A 19,349-nucleotide genomic window follows, 5' to 3' on the forward strand; every position below is an offset into this window, starting at 1 on the left:
GCTGGCTTGAGCGACCCCATGGGTTATGCAGCCGGCCGATGGTGTCACATGATCCAATGCTGCATCCTAAGACGCAACTCGGATCGCTAATGTAAGCGGGAGGAGTGACGTCTCCTGCTGCATTACCATATAAGAGCTACTGCTGCTACTGCAATGTAAGCAGCAGCGACAGCCACTCCAAACGCATTTTACGAATTATTATCTAATCTAATTAACTAATTTCTCTGCCTAGCTACTCTATTAGAATCATGCGCTCATAACAATTTCCCTTTATCTCAGTCACGTGAACATTGAAGCAACTGCTTGTTCATCCTACCAAAGGCTTTCCAAAGGAGTATCAATGCAGAATATTGCAGTGTCTGCCAGCTGCCACTAGGTGGCGATGCAATATGAAACTTGTATATTATATAGCATGCCTCACAGGAGAACCAATGTGACAGGTGAATACATTCAGCTTTTCACTCACCGGTTTCTTCAGGAAAAATATAGACAGTGCTCCAATAATTGGGATGTCTCCAAGCAAAGGCTCCAAAATGACTCTCAATGTACCGTGAAGCTGGAAATGAACAAGGCGTTATTGATTTTTCTAGACAACACTCCAGGATTAAGCATGTACAAATATTACAAACACTAGTTAGCCTGCCTCCCCATCTATATGACCGAGCTCCTCTTTCCACAGCTCTGCTCCCTCTCTGATAGCTGCTCGTCCTCCACCAGCATGATCTGCTCCATCCCATTCTCCCCTGTTATGCGGCAATACGTGTGTCCCATCTCTCTGGCAGTGGGAGCTATTGGGGTGTACGCATGTTGGAGATGGGACGGACCTAAACAAATTATGATGTAGATATGACGCTGCTTCCTTTCAGCTCTTTAGTCTTATGTATTAGGATCATTTGTTCTCCTGGTGCCCTTGTCTTACACAACTCTGTTACGCTCCATAATGTGTAAACTTCTTGTCTCCTTTGATACAACAGTTTCCACATTTGCTATGTCTTGTATATGAAATAATCCAATAAAAAAAAAAAAAGAATGAATGAAAATGAATGAATGAAAACGAGTTTTATGGTAAGAACTTACATTTGTTAAAACTCTTTCTGCGAGGTACACTGGGCTCCACAAGGATAGACATAGGGGTGTAGAGTAGGATCTTGATCCAAGGCACCAACAGGCTGAAAAGCTTTGACTGTTCCCAGAATGCATAGCGCCGCCTCCTCTATAACCGCTTCCCTGCACAGGAGCTCAGTTTTTAGTTAACCAGCCCAATGCAGTAGCAGGAAAAGGGACGACAACGGTTAGTAGCCACATATACCACACTCTCACGACAGGAGAAGTGTCAGCAGCTAATGCCATACCAACCCAAAGAAGCTAAGTGCGTCAGGGTTGGCGCCTTGTGGAGCCCAGTGTACCTCGCAGAAAGAGTTTTAACAAAAGGAAGTTCTTACCATAAAACTCGTTTTCTGCTGCGGGGTACACTGGGCTCCACAAGGATAGACATAGGGGATGTCCTAAAGCAGTTCCTTATGGGAGGGGATGCACTGTAGCGGGCACAAGAACCCTGCATCCAAAGGAAGCATCCTGGGAAGCGGCAGTATCGAAGGCATAGAACCTTATGAACGTGTTCACAGAGGACCACGTAGCCGCCTTGCACAATTGTTCAAGGGTCGCACCACGGCGGGCCACCCAAGATGGTCCAACAGACCGAGTAGAATGGGCCGTAATGTGAGCATAAGCATGTGCAATCACCATTCTAATCCACCTGGCCAAAGTTTGCTTGTGAGCAGGCCAGCCCCGTTTGTGAAATCCAAACAGCACAAAGAGAGAATCAGATTTCCTAATAGAAGCAGTTCTCTTCACATAGATACGGAGAACCCGTACCACATCCAAAGACCGCTCTTTGGGAGACAGATCAGGAGAAAAAAGTGCCGGAACCACAATCTCCTGGTTAAGGTGGAACGAAGAAACCACCTTAGGTAAATATCCGGGACGAGTCCTAAGAACCGCCCGGTCACAGTGAAATATCAGATATGGGGAACTACAGGACAAGGCACCCAAATCCGACACTCTTCTAGCTGAAGCAATAGCCAGCAGAAACACCACCTTAAGGGAAAGCCACTAAAGGTCAGCTGAACCAAGAGGTTCAAACGGAGACTCTTGTTACGCCTCCAAAACCACCGACAAGTCCCAAGGAGCCACAGGCGGGACATAGGGAGGTTAGATACGCAACACACCCTGAGTAAAGGTATGCACATCAGGTAAGGTCACAATCTTTCTCTGAAACCACACCGACAAGGCAGATCTTTGAACCTTGAGGGAGGCCAGACGCAGGCCTAAGTCCAGGCCCTGCTGAAGAAAAGCCAACAACTTGGCTATACTAAACTTGGAAGCGTCATAATCGTTAGATGCGCACAAAACAAAGTAAGAATGCCAGACCCTATAGTAAATCCGAGCTGAAGCCTGTTTCCCGGCCCGCAACTCAGTTTGAATGACCGCCTCAGAAAACCGTTTAGCCCTTAACACGGAAGCTTCAAGAGCCACGCCGTCAAAGACAGCCGGGCTAGGTCCTGGTAGACACAGGGGCCCTGAACGAGGAGGTCTGGGCGTTGTGGAAGTAGAATTGGACGCTCTGACGATAGGCCTTGCAGGTCTGAGAACCAGTGCCGTCTGGGCCACGCTGGAGCTATGAGAAGCAGATTTCCTTTTTCTTGCTTGAACTTCCGAATTACCCTGGGCAGGAGTGACACCGGAGGGAACACGTACGGCAGTCGAAACCTCCACGGCACCGCCAGCGCATCCACGAATGCTGCTTGAGGATCCCTTGTCCTTGCTCCGAAGACCGGAACCTTGTGATTGTGTTGAGACGCCGTCAGATCTACGTCTGGAAGGCCCCACTTTTCTACTAGGAGTTGAAACACTTCTGGATGGAGGCCCCACTCGCAGGAATGTACGTCCTGACATCTGAGAAAGTCCGCTTCCCAATTCAGGACTCCCGGAATGAATATTGACGATATGGCCGATAGATGGCGTTCTGCCCATTGTAGAATCCGTGAGACTTCCTTCATTGCCAAACGGCTTCGAGTGCCGCCTTGATGATTTATGTAAGCCACTGTGGTGGCGTTGTCCGACTATTCTTGAACAAGACGGTTCTGAATTAAATGCTGGGCCAGGTTCAACGCATTGAAGACCGCCCGCAATTCCAGAATGTTGATCGAGAGGAGGGATTCCTCCTTGGTCCACCGACCCTGAAGGGAGTGCTGCTCCAGCACCGCACCCCAACCTCTTAGACTGGCATCTGTCGTCAACAGGACCCAGTTGGATATCCAGAATGGACGGCCCCTGCACAATTGTCGGTCCTGGAGCCACCAGAGCAGCGACAGACGGACCTCCGGAGTCAATGAGCTCATGTGAGACCTGATCCGGTGAGGCAGGCCGTCCCACTTGGCTAGAATCAGCTTCTGGAGGGGGAGAGAATGGAATTGAGCATACTCCACCATGTCGAATGCTGACACCATGAGGCCCAGCACCTGCATCGCTGAATGTATCGACACTTGCGGACGAGAAAGGAAGCCACGAATCCTGTCCTGAAGCTTCAGGACTTTCTCCTGATACAAGAACAACCTCTGGTTGTGAGTGTCCAATAGCGCTCCCAGGTGCACCATGCTCTGAGCAGGGACCAGGGAGGATTTCTTCCAGTTGATGAGCCACCCGTGGGCTTGTAGAAACCGGACAGTCATATCCAGATGACGTAGGAGAAGTTCTGGGGAATTTGCCAGGATTAACAAGTCGTCCAGATACGGCAGTATCCTGACCCCTTGACGGCGGAGTACCACCGTCATCACGCCATAACTTTGGTGAAGACACGCGGAGCCGTAGTTAAACCAAAAGGTAACGCCCGAAACTGGTAATGGAGGTTGCCAATCGCAAACCTCAGGTATTGCTGATGTGACGCTGCTATAGAAATATGCAGGTAAGCATCCTGTATGTCCAAGGAGACCATGTAGTCACCAGGTTCCAAGGCCAGAACTATAGAGCGAAGGGTTTCCATACGGAACTTGGAAACCTTCACAAACCTGTTCAATGCCTTGAGGTTGAGAATGGGCCGGGAGGACCCATTCGGTTTCGGGACTAGAAACAGCGGAGAATAGTACCCCGGCCCCTCTGCGCAAGAGGCACCTGTACTATGACTCCTGTATCCAGGAGGGTCTGTACCACCGAATGTAGAGTGTTTGCCTTTGTCTGGTCAAACGTCCCGTCTGTCCGGCAAAATCGATGAGGGGGTCGGTTTTTGAAGGCTATGGCGTAATCCCGTACCCAGGCATCTGAAGTGGTCTTCAACCATTCCTGGGTATACCCTAGAAGCCTGCCCCCCACCCTGGGATCCCCATGGGGAGGCCCGCCCCGTCATGCGGCAGGCTTATCGGTCTTGGAAGCTGGCTGATGGGCTGCCTAGGCTCTTTTGGGCTTTGTAAGTCGGGCCTGCTTGTTGTACGCCTGACCTTTTGCTTTACCTGAAGGACGAAAGGGGCGAAAGGAAGTACCTTTAGCCTTCGACACAGAAGGAGCAGTACTTGGCAGACAGGCAGTTTTGGCAGTAGCCAAGTCAGCCACAATCTTATTTAAGTCCTCCCCAAACAGAATATCTCCCTTGAAAGGGAGTACCTCCAGGGTTTTTCTAGAGTCCAGATCCACAGACCATGATCTCAGCCACAATATCCGGCAAGCCAGGACTGATGTAGTAGAGGCCTTGGCTGCTAGGATACCGGCATCAGAAGCCCCCTTTTTAATATAGTGAGAAGCTGTGACAATATATGACAAGCATTGTCTAGCATGGTCAGAAGAGATTTCAGCTTCTAACTCCAAGGCCCATGCTTCAATAGCCTCTGCAGCCCATGTTGCTGCAATAGTGGGCCTTTGTGCAGCACCCGTGAGGGTGTAAATCGCTTTCAGACAACCCTCCACACGTTTATCCGTAGGCTCTTTTAGAGACGTGACGGTAGTGACAGGTAGAGCTGAGGAAACCACCATCCTAGCCACATGTGAGTCTACTGGAGGAGGCATTTCCCAATTTTTAGACAGCTCTGGCGCGAGGGGATAGCGAGCCAGCATCTTCTTTTGAGGCACAAACTTCTTACCCGGGTTTTCCCAGGGTTCCTGACGTATATCCACTAGGTGGTCAGAGTGAGGTAAAACTTGTTTAACCACCTTCTGATGCTTGAACCTATCTGGTTTCTTAGGAGGGACGGATGGCTCGGGATCATCCGTAATCTGTAAAATCAACTTAATAGCCTCCCAAAAGATCAGGAACATCCACATGTGAACTACCCTCCCCATCAGGAGTATCTGTGTCAGAATCTGTGGGGTCAGTGTAAGTGCCATCTTCATCAGACGAGGTGTCAGTGACAGCAGTGGATTGTGAGGAGATAAGAGCTCGCTTAGAGGACCCCTTGGGCTTGGGCGAGCGAGGGTCAGACTTTTTAGTAGTCAGGGACTGGTTCAACTTCTTCAATTGAAAGATAAATTGTCCGCCCACGGCGGGTTAGCTGCAGGGACCACATACGGTTGCATCGGCATAGGGGGTCGCATAGGGGGTGTTAGTTTATTAACTAGCGTATGCAGAAGCGTGGAAAAAGCAGCCCACGGTGGGTCATTATGTACCTCCGTTGCCACAGTCCCACTGGGGGGCAAGGAGCCCCCAGAACCAGAGCCCATAGCTGCTATATTCTCCTCATATGGATCTGTGGCTTCAGCAACACCTGCAGTGTGTTCCGCCCCAGAACCGTTACCTTCAGAAGCAGACATGATATAACTTGCAGTATCAGGTAACACAGTACAATTGGCAGCAGCACAATACCTCTTACCCAAACCCCTGCGCAGTGTATTCAGCACAAGCAGAGATATAGGAGAGATATGGAGAAAAATACGTATTAAAGTATATCTTGTGAAAATCCTATATAAATATAAAACCTGACGCACCAAGCCCCCTCAGGTTATAGAATATAGGGATAGCAAGTTGAGTGAGACACGAAATGGAAACCCCTCAGCAAGCTAATACACACACATATAGTCACAGTTGTACAATGCAGAGGTTATTACGAACAATAATAATGCACTGGACCAGCTTATATAGCTATGTAGTCAATAGATATAACACTGCACAGTAAGAACTGAATGTATAGCACAGTGTAATTGTACTAGAAAACCCTGACTAAATGCACTCTTTCTTACGAACACTGACTAATAGGCAGGTAGAATACTTAAGTGTCATGTAAAGTCACAGCGCTGACAACCAGGCGGCTTTACACAGGAGGATTTGCTCAAGCAGTCCCAGGAAAAGTGTAGCTGAGAGAAATGGCGCCGCAGACACTGACAGGGAGTGAGGGAGAGACAGATATGCAGCTCCAGGGCGGGAACATTTGCGGGAAATGGTGCCCTGGGGCTGGGGGAGGGGCTCCAGGTCTAAGCCTTATCTCCCTGCTGGCAAAACCACAGGGTACTGTGGGCTACTAATAAAATGGTTTTCAGGGAAAACCTGACCTGCACCCATGCCCTGGTGATCTAGTGGGATTGTCTGTACTGCCACAGTGTCCACCGCCAGCGCACGCCTCCCACTGACCGCACCGGATCGTGATAAAGTACGGGTCCCGCAAGCGGGACCCACTCACCACCTCCCGAAGCGCAGCCACGCGATCCTGGAGAGCCCCCATCGTGTGTGCCTGACCATGGAAGAAAACTGGAGCCTCCTGCTGTAGTTACCCGGCAACCAGGGCTCGGGAGTGTACAGCGCCACTGGGGAGAGATGGAGCTGCAGCAGTGAATGTCAAAAGACATATACACACTGCTGCAGCCCTTGAAGTCTTCACTTTTCTTCTTAAAAAGCTCTTCTTAGGGCTGCCCAGAGCAGCCCCTCTGTTATGTGCCTGTATCTGCGGCACCAACTACAAAACTGAGCTCCTGTGCAGGGAGGCGGGGTTATAGAGGAGGCGGCGCTATGCATTCTGGGAACAGTCAAAGCTTTTCAGCCTGTTGGTGCCTCGGATCAAGATCCTACTCTACACCCATATGTCTATCCTCGTGGAGCCCAATGTAACCCCGCAGCAGAAAGAAATATTGTTATTAAACTAGTCAGCTCACTCTGCACGTCTTACCATACCTATAACCTGCTCTCATACTTCCATCCTCATCACTGCTTGGCACACTAAAGAAAATGGCTACCCACCAAGAAGCCTCTTCTCCTGTCCACTGTCCTCAAGTAGCTAAAGGCACCATTATGCAACATATACAAAGAGTCACAAAGGGATCTGTCTGGGGCCTACTCCAAGCTGGCCGCTCTTTTGTGGGGACTGGATTTCTTCACGAGCCCAACAGCATAATAGATGGGGTCCCAAAGTTGAGGCAAAGAGTGGCAAGGAGTGAGGGGGGTTACAAAATCTTCCACCCAAAAAGGTGCACTAATTATTCACCTTAACTAAATAGTGCAATATAATGGCAGCTTATACCCAAACTACGGTAACATTAAAAAAAAACATTAACAAAATAACATTTCTCTAATGCATGTGCAAATACATTTCAAGGGTCACCTTAAACCTGTGCGGTGCATGGTGGCAGCAGCACTGGCAGGAAATGTACAGATCACCACAATAACAGGAACTAGCATCTATAATGTGGGTTACTGGCTTGCAGGTTTAGTTTGTGTAGGAACACTGAAGAGTCAATAAGTGACCAGTGTCATCTGTTAGAGCCCTCCCTCACATTGCTGGATAAATCACAGAAAGCTTTCTAGGTTTGCACAGCAGGGCTCTTAATGAATCCAACAAAGGGAAGTGCACCAAGCAACCATTAGCACTTGCTATAACAGACTACAGGGAAAACGTAGTAGCCTGTGAGAAGGCGCAATTCCGGTGAGTCTGCCCGATTTTTTTTTAAAATGGCAATACTTTTAAAAGCAAAACCAGGTTTGTGGAAGCTAGTGGAAGGTGAGTTGTGTATGTGGAACAGTGGGATGTGCCCACTACTGGGCCTAACCTCCCTGGTGGTAGGCAGATCACTGATAACATTAGGCACTGCTTTATTGTCTGTCTTATGCTCTGTTGTACAACCTGACTGTTCTACTTTACAAGATACCAAATATTACAGTACCCTATTTCCATTAAGGGAGTCTAGTGGTAAGCTGTTGCCCTGGAGGTTGTAGCTAGCCTGGTGCTTGTATTAATTTGGTAATACATCTCCTATTGCATTTCTACCCTTCACAGGTGGGTGTGGTTCGTTGGGTCGACAGTAACTAGGTTGACCACTAGTGGTCGACAGTGACTAGGTCAACACCTGAAATAGGTCGACACACATTAGGTCAACATGGAAAAAATTGACATGGAAAAAGGTTGACATGAGTTTTTTGTTGTTGTTGTAGATTTCTTCGTAAGGTGGTCGGGAACCCCAAATAGTGCACTGTGTCCCCTTGCATGGCTCGCAAGCTTCGGGCAAGATGCCTCGCTGCGCTCAGCACAGGTTACTATTCCCAATCGTACTCTACGTGGATCTTAAAGTATGAAAAAGTTCAAAAAAATTTAAAAAATATGTGAAAAAATCATGTCAACCTTTTCGTGTGTCAACCTTTGAAATGTCGACCTAGTGACCATGTTGACCTAATAACCATGTCGACTTAATGCATGTCAACCAACAGTGGTCGACCTAAGTGTTGTTGACCTAAAGACCGGATACCTCACAGGTAAAGATGACAGATGATCGTCCCATTTCAGTAAGAAAGGATAAGCATTTACCTGGATACTTTTCACACCCGCTTTGCAGAAATATCTCTTAATTTCCAAATCAATTTCTGTATTTCCTACAAAACTGGGTAAAAGAAACAAAGAACAAAGAGGTATTTGAAACTGGCAAATCTGCTCCAGACTGCAGTAACGTCATGTCGGACATGCGAGAGCAATTAGCTGCTAACTTGAATGATTAGGGTATATTTTGGCAGGAAAAAAGGATTTACTTCAAACATGTTTAGCAAAAGTCGAGAAAAGGTATACATATTTTAAGAGCTCACACCAGGGATCATACATTCAAACCAACAAATGTGAACCACTTATTACACTGTTCCATTCCTGCACTATGGGGATTCCAGTAAGGAAATACTGTGCCTGTAGCTCCACAAGACAGAACCATTACCCCACAGGGCCTGTTTCTGAGTCAGGCGGATTTCTCCTCACGGACACAAATAGCCATTTACACCATACAGCACAAGCCCGGAAGAGAGTTCACGTATTTTTGCATACCTATGGTCATTTTAGAGCTGGATGGATCACTGCCAGATCTTGCTTTGCGTGAAATGGGCTGAAACTGGTTAGCAAGAGATTGGTCTCATGGAAGTATCATGGGCGTGAAGCCAACGCTCCGCTTGATTCTAAGTTGTACGTACCAGGAAGGCAAGGGAAGCCATGTTTCTGACAGATCTCTTGCACCTAACATGGAGCGGATGCGAGTGCCAATATTAGTTGGTAAGGTAGTAACTGTGGCTTCTGCTGCTTCACACATACACAGTCACTTTGCGTCTGACTCAGGCCCAGAGTGGCCAAACTGGATGAAATGCAGCCGTCTCATCACACAGGCCCAGAGATCAGATACCATCAGGTATGGCTTGGGCCGGTCCGTAAGGCAGGAAGAGGGCTGCCTTCTTGGTTCAGTTGCGGTGGCCTGGGGTCATATATCCACACAATTTGAAACATGCCTGATAATGGGGGTAATTCAGACCTGATCGCTGCTGTGCGTTTTCTCACTGGCTGCGATCGGGTCTGAACTGCGCATGTGTATGCACCGCAATGCGCAGGCGCGATGGACCGCAGCAATGGAGAGCGCCGGTCAGCGTCGGGATGGTGTGAAAAACCCGAACGCTCCGATGATCGCAAGGAGATTGACAGGAAGAGGACGTTAGTGGGTGGCAACTCACCATTTTTAAGGAGTGTCCTGAAAAACGCTGGAGGGACCAGGCGTTTGAAGGGAGGGTTTCTGACGTCAGCTCTGGCCCCGATTATCGCAGCAGCAGAGTAAGTCCTGGGCTGAGCATAAACTGCACAAACTTATGTTTGTGCAGTTCTGCTACAAATGCGATTGCACACCTGCACACATCCAAAACCCTCCCCCCCCTGTAGGTGGCAACTACCTGATCGCAGGGATGCAAAAAACGCACCCTAGCGATCAGGCCTGAATCACCCCCAATGATCTGATCTGATTTTTAAAAGCCATAGATTTTTTTTGTATTTTTTTTCACAGGCCACACGCCCTGAAATAGCAATTCAATTGCCATATATTGGGGGAGATTCAAATGTTTGAAAAGGTTGGGAGTATGTTTTTCCTATCAAATAGACAGGAAAAAACAGACACCTAACCGACTTTTCAAACATTTGAATTCCACCCATTGTCTGCAACAGTGGAGTATCTATAATGCCCAGCGCCTGGCTCCTATTACATTTAATCACTTGCCCATCCTACTGGCAACCTGCACTAATATTGTTTATTTCTTCAGCAATATGCTCCATATTTCTAAACATTATGCTGAAATTATGGCGCATATGCAGTACTTACTTTGTGGGACTGGGAGGTCTTACTCTGGCCAACTGTCAGCCATTTATCTTTAACTGTGACTGTACTAAAATATTTGTGCTGGGCATTTTCTTTCATTTTGGGGAGATTCAGTTGTTTAATGGGCTCCCAAAATTGCATTTACCCCATCACTTTAGATAGGGTGGTATGCAATTGTTTGGGCACCCATTGTTCTATCATGCTGATCGCGCCATGCAGTGCCAGGTTTAGCCACGTAAAATGGATAAACCCATCTAAAGTGCTGGGTGCAACGCAAAAAGTGCTTTTTCTGCACCCAAATGGTCCACTTTTCTGCTCGCCAGCATGGGGTAGGTGTAAGCAGAAATTATGTGCCCCCGGCGGCAGAAACAACTGAATAGCTGCAGCACCCTTAATATCAAATTCATTTTATAATAGCAACTTATTATAAAATGAATTTTTATTATTACACTGACAGTATTAATACTTTTTATTTTAAAGCTATATTATCTTACTAGCACTTACCGTATATACTCGGGTATAAGTCGACCCGAATATAAGCCGAGGCACCTAATTTTACCACAAAAACCTGGGAAAACTTATTGACTCGAGTATAAGCCTAGGGTGGGAAATGCAGCTCTACCCGTACACAGACCTCATAGTGCCAGATATGCCCCACAATGCCAGATATGCCCCACGGTGCCAGATATGCCCCACAGTGCCAGATATGCCCCACAGTGCCAGATGTGCTAGATATGCCCCACAGTGCCAGATATGCCCCACAGTGGCCAGATGTGCCAGATATGCTCCACAGTGCCAGATATGCCCCACAGTGCCAGGTGTGCCAGATATGCCCCACAGTGCCAGGTGTGCCAGATATGCCCCACAGTGCTAGATACTTACCCTCCGTCGCTCCCGCGCTGTCTTCTGAAGGAGGGACACGGAGAGCGCAGCGCGCGGCTCTCCTGTGTCCCTCCTGCGTGCACTTCCTTTACCACACAGAAGCCGCTGACGCCGGAGATGCAGGAGGGACACAGGAGAGCCGCGCGCTGCGCTCTCCGTGTCCCTCCTAAAGCTGACTCGAGTATAAGCAGAGGTGGCTTTTTCAGCACAAAAAAAAAGTGCTGAAAAAGTCGGCTTATACTCGAGTATATACGGTAATTCAGTTCTATATAAAAATGACTAGCAGGATATGACTCCATGGGAAAATACACAGAAATACCTGTAATTTCAGGAAATGTACCTTATCTGAAGATCCAATATAATCTGTCTTTTGTCCACGTTCTCTGTGTATACTTTTACACCATTCACACGTAATGGCTGCCAAAAAATGAGAATTAAGGGGTTAGAGTAATGTACTGGAAAACTCTATAGCCCACCATACATCTTAGAATACATTGTATGTACATACATATCTATCTAACTACACACAATCACACAACATTCTGTCACTTTACCAGTTCACAAAATTATAACTCGTGAGAAGTTCCTACAAGGTAAAGACACTGTAAGGAACTTGGCAGTGAGGAGGATGAACTACGGGGGCCGTCCATATTTAGCATCTTTGTGGTAATGCTGTTTTTAAACGTTGTCTTTGTATAGTCAATAGGACATCTAATTATCCAAGTAGCAACTACTGTAATGTTTCTGTCAGTTCTTTCAAAAGAAGCAAGGTTCTCTTACTGTGTATAATGCTGTAGGCAGCTTACTCTCCCGGACTCTCCTAGAGACTCCTGTACTGCATGGAGCTCTACTGGACTCCAGGAAGAGTATACCACCTTCCTGAATCCCACCTACTTCCCTGTTCTAGTGGTTAAATGATTCCTGTCATCACAATTCCACACATGCCATTGGGTCTCTCCTCTGGGATCTCTTGGCAAGTATGGATAAGCTATGATATTAAGCGTTTTATAACATTATGCAGTAGCACGCAGAAAGTGCTACTTCATTTACATCAGTGCCAATGAGGAGAGGCAATAAAGTCTACATGGTTCCGCTCAAAATACCAAACCTTACACTGGAGGAATATTATTCCCCTAAGGTCTTCCAATTACTTTATTTATAGACTGTACAGAACAGACAGAAGTAGTAATAGGCCACCTACTCTGTTACGGGATAGCATGGCTTTGGTGACTTGGCAGGAATAGCCTGGCAATACTAAAAGTAACTTAATATACAATTATGGCTAATGGGCAGCCTTGTGCGGGAGGCAAGAGCTCTAGGCCTTAGGCTGTAGCCCAATTTTGTCTATTAGACCCTCTAAGCTTAATACTGACTAACATTCTAACATTAGGGTCCTTCTGTCATATTTGATGGATGCTTCCAAACCATATAAAACAACAACTAAATTTGTGTAAAACTGCTGCAATACGTTTGGACCATACTTATCATCCTATATTGTACCCACACCCCTATACAGCCGTTATATGAGGACCATTCTCTGGGACCTCCACCATTTCCTATATCACCGCAAGTTGATAAAAGGCTGGATACAGCAAATCATCCAGCACTGGCGGGGTGTAGGTAATGGATCAGGGGATCTAACCGAGTGCTGCACAGGTCTTCACCACCTATGAATTGTGGATATCTGAAAGTGGAAAGCTCATTATTTCAAGCTGTAGGCCACTGGGAATCCTTTATACCTTGCTGCCAGGAGAATTGTGCAATGGTGGATTACAGGATTGACATCATGAGAAAAGTAAAGCACAGACCTATATTGGCTGACCTGCATTACCTGTGCAAGAGTCAGGCCAATGCTGTATTTTCTTCAGAAAGCAAGGCACTAACAATCCCAATTTCTGATGTGCAGCTGAAGAAATGTACAAGAATCTACACTCATTTCATCTGACTTCTATCTGCAAAGTTCCTCTCTGCAGATGTAAACTATCACTTACATGCCAACAATCTGAAAAGTTCTCAGAACAAAAATGTGAAAAGGGCGTGATCTGCATGACAGTGGCATGGCCTTATTAGTTAGACACGGGCATGACAGAATCTGGGCCTAATTAGTCCTAACGTTCTAATCAGGAATGTTGTGAGATGTACTGTTATTGCTGCAGTTTACATGTACTGCAGCAACCGTAATGACATTAGCAGGGCAGGGAACCATACCACAATGGGAAATTACACCAAAATAAATATAATGCATTCACCACATGCCGGCACAGATCACATGCACTTACTACTATTGCTTATGGTATACACACTTATGTCAGTAAGCCTCAGAGAACATAAACATTGTGACTCACCTGGAGGCCCATGTCAATCTTGGTAAAGCTGAAGGTGCTCAGATGGGCATTTGCTCCTCTGACCGCTGGCTCTATGGTTTCTCTGAACAGCTTGTCTATGAACTGGCAGATGTAGGGCCACATGTGCTTGACGGTCTGTGATGACAAATATCAGAATAATACAGTGATTCATATTCTAAAAACTACACTGCAATGAATAAAGACCATAATGTAATACAAGTTAGTGATGCTCATAATAGTATGGTTATAGTAAAAATAAATCAAATCATACATTAACTGTGCATGGGATGAGTTAGTTCTGTGCAAATAAAGCTATATTTTTTTAGATTATTAATGAAAGACAGACATACAGACAGGCAATACAAAGATAGGAGGCACCCCAGCTATAATAATCAGTCACATACATCACATTCCTCCATTATTCTGCGGTTTTGTCCCAACATCAAACTAGCGTCTTGACCATGCCTTCATGCACTGAGCTGCTGTCACGCGGTTGGCTGATTAGACATTAGTATGTGCTACCCTACTCAGATCCACCACCTACTATCCTCCTGCTATCACACAAGTCACCTACTGCCTTATGTGCTTTAGAATGAAGCTACTTGGCCCTAATCTGGCCAGAATCAAAGAGTTCTCCTATAAATTTGGCCTTTCTGCATCTAAATAAGCCTCCTGTGCAGTTCTGATGGGTGTGGTATGTTTGGTAGATTAGACTTAGGTTGACAGTGTCTAGGTCGACCACTATTGGTCGACAGTAAGTAGGTCGACATGGTTTCTAGGTCGACATGTTCTAGGTCGACATGCATTTTTTTCCTCTTTTTTTTGTGTCGTTTTCTCTGTACAGTGACCGGCAGTGGTTAAAGTGGGCTGGAACGGGGCGGAACTGCGTTCCGTCACCTCTAATTGCAGGCGGAACCAGTTCGGCCTCCGCCTGGCCACAGCATCAGGTCCCAGCTGCATTTTATAGGTGGCAGCGGCCGCCAGCCAATCCCGGCTCGCGGACCGACAACAGCACCAATCAGAAGTAGGGGCGGCTATTTCAAGCCTGAGCCAATCACGGCTCGCGGACCGCCAGCCAATGAGAAGCTGGGGTGGGGATCTGACGGTACTGTAATGGTGGTGACAGAGGCTGTGCTGTGTGACACCGAGGTGGAGCAGTTCTGGGGAACACAGAGGGAGGTGCTGAATGCTTACTGACACTGTGGGGGTGCTGGATGCTATGTGACAGAGGGGGTGTAGTGCTGAGGCAAACAGGGGGGTGCTGGATGCTCTGTCTCTCTTACTGTGTTATGGGGGACTCTGCCTGCTGTACTGTGTTATGGGGGACTCTGCCTGCCGTACTGTGTTATGGGGGACTCTGCCTGCCGTACTGTGTTATGGGGGACTCTGCCTGCCGTACTGTGTTATGGGGGACTCTGCCTGCCGTACTGTGTAAAAGGGGGCTCTGCCTGCCGTAATGTGTAAAAGGGGGCTCTGCCTGCCGTACTGTGTAAAAGGGGGCTCTGCCTGCCGTACTGTGTAAAAGGGGGCTCTGTCTGCCGTACTGTGTAAAATGGGGCTCTGCCTGCCGTACTGTGTAAAATGGGGCTCTGTCTGCCGTACTGTGTAAAAGGGGGCTCTGCCTGCCGTACTGTGTAAAAGGGGTCTCTGCCTGCCGTACTGTGTAAAAGGGGTCTCTGCCTGCCGTACTGTGTAAAAGGGGGCTCTGCCTGTCGTACTGTGTAAAAGGGGGCTCTGCCTGCCGTACTGTGTAAAAGGGGGCTCTACCTGGCATAATGTGTGATAGAGGCTCTACCTGGTGTACTGTGTGTAAGTGGTGCTACTGTGCGGCGTCATTTGAATAATGGAGATTACTGTGCAGCGTAATATGAATTGGTATTATTTTGTGACCACGCCCCTTCCCCCTAAATTTTTGTCACTGGTCCTATTTTAAATATGGGGGGGGAACGCCGATGCTGTTTCTTACACACAGCGCTAAATGTATGGACACATGGAGGAGAGTGACAGACAAAGGAAACAAGAAAGCAGAAGGGACACATAGAAGACCTAAGAGAGGTGAGCAAAGGTTGTTCAACATATACATTGTGAACCAAATCTAAAATTAGGAGGGGGAGGACACTGCTGTAGGCATTGTGTGTGTAAGTGGCTCTGCTATTGTGGGCATTGTGTGTGTAAAGGGCACTAGTATGTGGGGCGGGCAATGTGAATAAGATTGTGCTACCGTGAAGCATTATTTTGAATTGGTGGTATTTTTGTGTGGCCACGACCCTTCCCTGTGAGGCCACACCCCTTTCAGCAGCGTGCGTGCCTTCGGCGCGCACTAAGCAGAAGGGATTGCGGGCGAGGTGAGTTCCCCCACCTCTCCAGGACCACTTTAAGCCCTGGTGACCGGTAACCCCAAATAGTGCACCGTGTCCCCTCGTATGGTTTGCTTCGGGCAAGGTTACCATTCCCAACTGTAGTCCACGTGGATTGTAAAGTATGAAAAAGTAAAAAAAAAAAAAAAAAACTTTTTAAACTCATTTTGACCTAGAACATGTCAACCTAGAGTCCCTGTCGACCTACTTACTGTCGACCAATAGTGGTCGATCTAGACAGTGTCAACCACCTTACTGTCGACCTAAAGATCGGATCCTGTTCTGATATACAGTACTGTATGTAAGTGAATAGGTATTTTAGATAAATACATAAGGTAAAGTGATGTTGCTGCATGGTGAATGAGTGCTGCACGACAATTGCTAGATCTGGGTATCACGTGCATGAGACGATAGAAGAGGCCAAATTAATGTACTCCTCTGAAGAAAGTAACCTGGTTACATGAACACGTAAAAACTGTACCAAAAACCCTACAGTTTCCACACTATCAGCTGAGTGCTACAAGTGTCCTCTATGCGTCCCTGTACCTTTGTATTCTCTATACGCTTTCCCAGATCTCTCCCATAAACACTCCATTATAGTACACTGAGCATTAATGCTCATGCATGCTACAGACACTGTAATGAAACCAGCGTGTGAGGCCTTATATAAAGATATATAATAAGCAAGAAGATCAAAGTGCTGAAACCATGATGCAAATTATACTGTGTTCCTGCTAGAAGCTACACACTGCCAGATGAACACAGATTCCTATCACTACACTACCACCACAGGAAACCAGATGCATAAAGGAAATCAGTTTCTACATTGTAAAAATAAAATGTTACAGGTGATCACTGTTCTTTTTATAACCTGATCACAGACGTCAAGTGTTTGGTTTTAATATTAAAAGTACACACATACCTTGTTTAGCCATTCTGCTCTTTCAATGTCTGGAAAATGAACCTGTAAAAGACCAAAATGAATCATGAGGATGACAATTCGAATAAAAAGCATTAAAAAAACAGGAAGTTATAAAGGAAACCTGAGCTACTGCTACAGAACACTATCATCAGTCAGACGGAGCATCCCGTACCCAAGTCATTCACTACTACAGCCTCATTCCCGGAACTACGTCCAGCACCAGCTAAACTTGCAGCTTAAGATATTGATTTGTGAGAAGAGGCTATAAATGGGGAGATGAGACATATTTACCTGCCTGTACCGGCCATTTTCAATATAAAAGTAAGGGCTGGTGAATGAATCATCAATTCTAGAAAGATTGTACGATCTCCTATATTACTGTGCCGCACAGCATTGACATTTTTTTGAGACACAATACTTTCCTGCGGGTCACACAAGGGGGTATATTTACTAAAGTGTGAGGGTTTTTTTTAGCAGTGGAGATGTTGCCCCTAGCAACCAATCAGACTCAATAGATATTATCTTCTAGAAGGTACTAGATGAATGAAAAGTAGAATCTGATTGGTTGCTATGGGCAATATCTCCACTTTAGTAAATTTACCCCAATGTGTCTGGAAATGCGTGGGCATCTACGGCAGTGTTTTCTGTCAGAGACCTGTTAATTTGTTTAAAAAAAAAAAAAAGATTTTACTTAACGGTAAATCTATTTCTCGTGGTCCGTAGTGGATGCTGGGGACTCCGTAAGGACCATGGGAATAGACGGGCTCCGCAGGAGACAGGGCACTTTAAGAAATAATTTGGATACTGGTGTGCTCTGGCTCCTCCCTCTATGTCCCTCCTCCAGACCTCAGTTAGAGAAACTGTGCCCGGAAGAGCTGACAGTACAAGGAAAGGATTTTGGAATCCAGGGCAAGACTCATACCAGTCACACCAATCACACCGTATAACTTGTGATAAACTTACCCAGTTAACAGTATGAACAACAACGGAGCATCAGATCAACCCTGATGCAACCAAACATAACCCTTATTTAAGCAATAACTATATACAAGTATTGCAGAGGAAGTCCGCACTTGGGACGGGCGCCCAGCATCCACTACGGACTACGAGAAATAGATTTACCGGTAAGTAAAATTTTCTCTAACGTCCTAGTGGATGCTGGGGACTCCGTAAGGACCATGGGGATTATATCAAAGCTCCCAAACGGGCGGGAGAGTGCGGATGACGCTGCAGCACCAAATGAGCAAACACAAGGTCCTCCTCAGCCAGGGTATCAAACTTGTAAAACTTTGCAAAAGTGTTCGAACCTGACCAAGTAGCTGCTCGGCAAAGCTGTAATGCCGGGACCCCTCGGGCAGCCGCCCAAGAAGAGCCCACCTTCCTTGTGGAGTGGGCTTTTACTGATTTTGGAAACGGCAATCCAGCCGCAGAATGAGCCTGCTGAATCGTGTTACAGATCCAGCGAGCCATAGTTTGCTTTGAAGCAGGAGCACCCAGCTTGTTGGATGCATACAGGATAAACAGCGAGTCAGTTTTCCTGACTCTAGCCATTCTGGCTACATAAATCTTCAAAGCCCTGACCACATCTAGTAACTCGGAATCCTCCAAGTCACGAGTATCCACAGGCACCACAATAGGTTGGTTCATATGATAGGATGACACCACTTTTGGCAGAAATTGTGGACGGGTCCGCAATTCTGCCCTGTCCATATGGAAAACCAGATAGGGGCTTTTATGTGACAAAGCCGCTAATTCTGACACACGCCTAGTTGAAGCCAAGGCTAATAGCATGACCACCTTCCACGTGAGAAATTTTAACTTCACGGTTTTGAGTGGCTCAAACCAGTGTGACTTAAGGAAACTCAACACCACGTTAAGATCCCAAGGTGCCAGTGGAGGCACAAAAGGGGGCTGAATATGCAGCACTCCCTTTACAAACGTCTGGACTTCAGGAAGAGAAGCCAGTTCTTTTTGAAAGAAAATGAATAGGGCCGAAATCTGGACCCCAATGGAACCCAATTTCAGGCCCAAAGTCACTCCCGACTGTAGGAAGTGAAGGAAACGGCCCAGCTGGAATTCCTCCGAAGGGGCATTCCTGGCCTCACACCAAGCAACATATTTTCGCCATATACGGTGATAATGTTTAGCCGTCACGTCCTTCCTAGCCTTTATCAGCGTAGGAATAACCTCATCCGGAATGCCTTTTTCTGCTAGGATCCGGCGTTCAACTGCCATGCCGTCAAACGCAGCCACGGTAAGTCTTGGAAC

General features: G+C 46.8%; 1 protein-coding gene across 5 annotated transcripts in view; it reads right to left on the reverse strand.

Annotated features, from left to right (window-relative positions):
• Positions 1–19,349, reverse strand: part of ESYT2 (extended synaptotagmin 2) — a 269,954-nt gene that overhangs the window by 96,176 nt on the left and 154,429 nt on the right. For all 5 annotated transcript variants that reach the window (XM_063921918.1, XM_063921916.1, XM_063921915.1 and 2 more), the window contains exons 2-6: positions 17,082–17,123; positions 13,803–13,937; positions 11,798–11,874; positions 8,772–8,844; positions 467–556 (exon numbers count right to left, since the gene is read on the reverse strand). In XM_063921918.1, the coding sequence (XP_063777988.1) occupies positions 467–556; positions 8,772–8,844; positions 11,798–11,874; positions 13,803–13,937; positions 17,082–17,123 (417 nt within the window). The remainder of the gene's footprint in view (positions 1–466; positions 557–8,771; positions 8,845–11,797; positions 11,875–13,802; positions 13,938–17,081; positions 17,124–19,349) is intronic.

Source organism: Pseudophryne corroboree, chromosome 5 (genome assembly GCF_028390025.1).
Source record: "Pseudophryne corroboree isolate aPseCor3 chromosome 5, aPseCor3.hap2, whole genome shotgun sequence".
NCBI lineage: Eukaryota > Metazoa > Chordata > Amphibia > Anura > Myobatrachidae > Pseudophryne > Pseudophryne corroboree.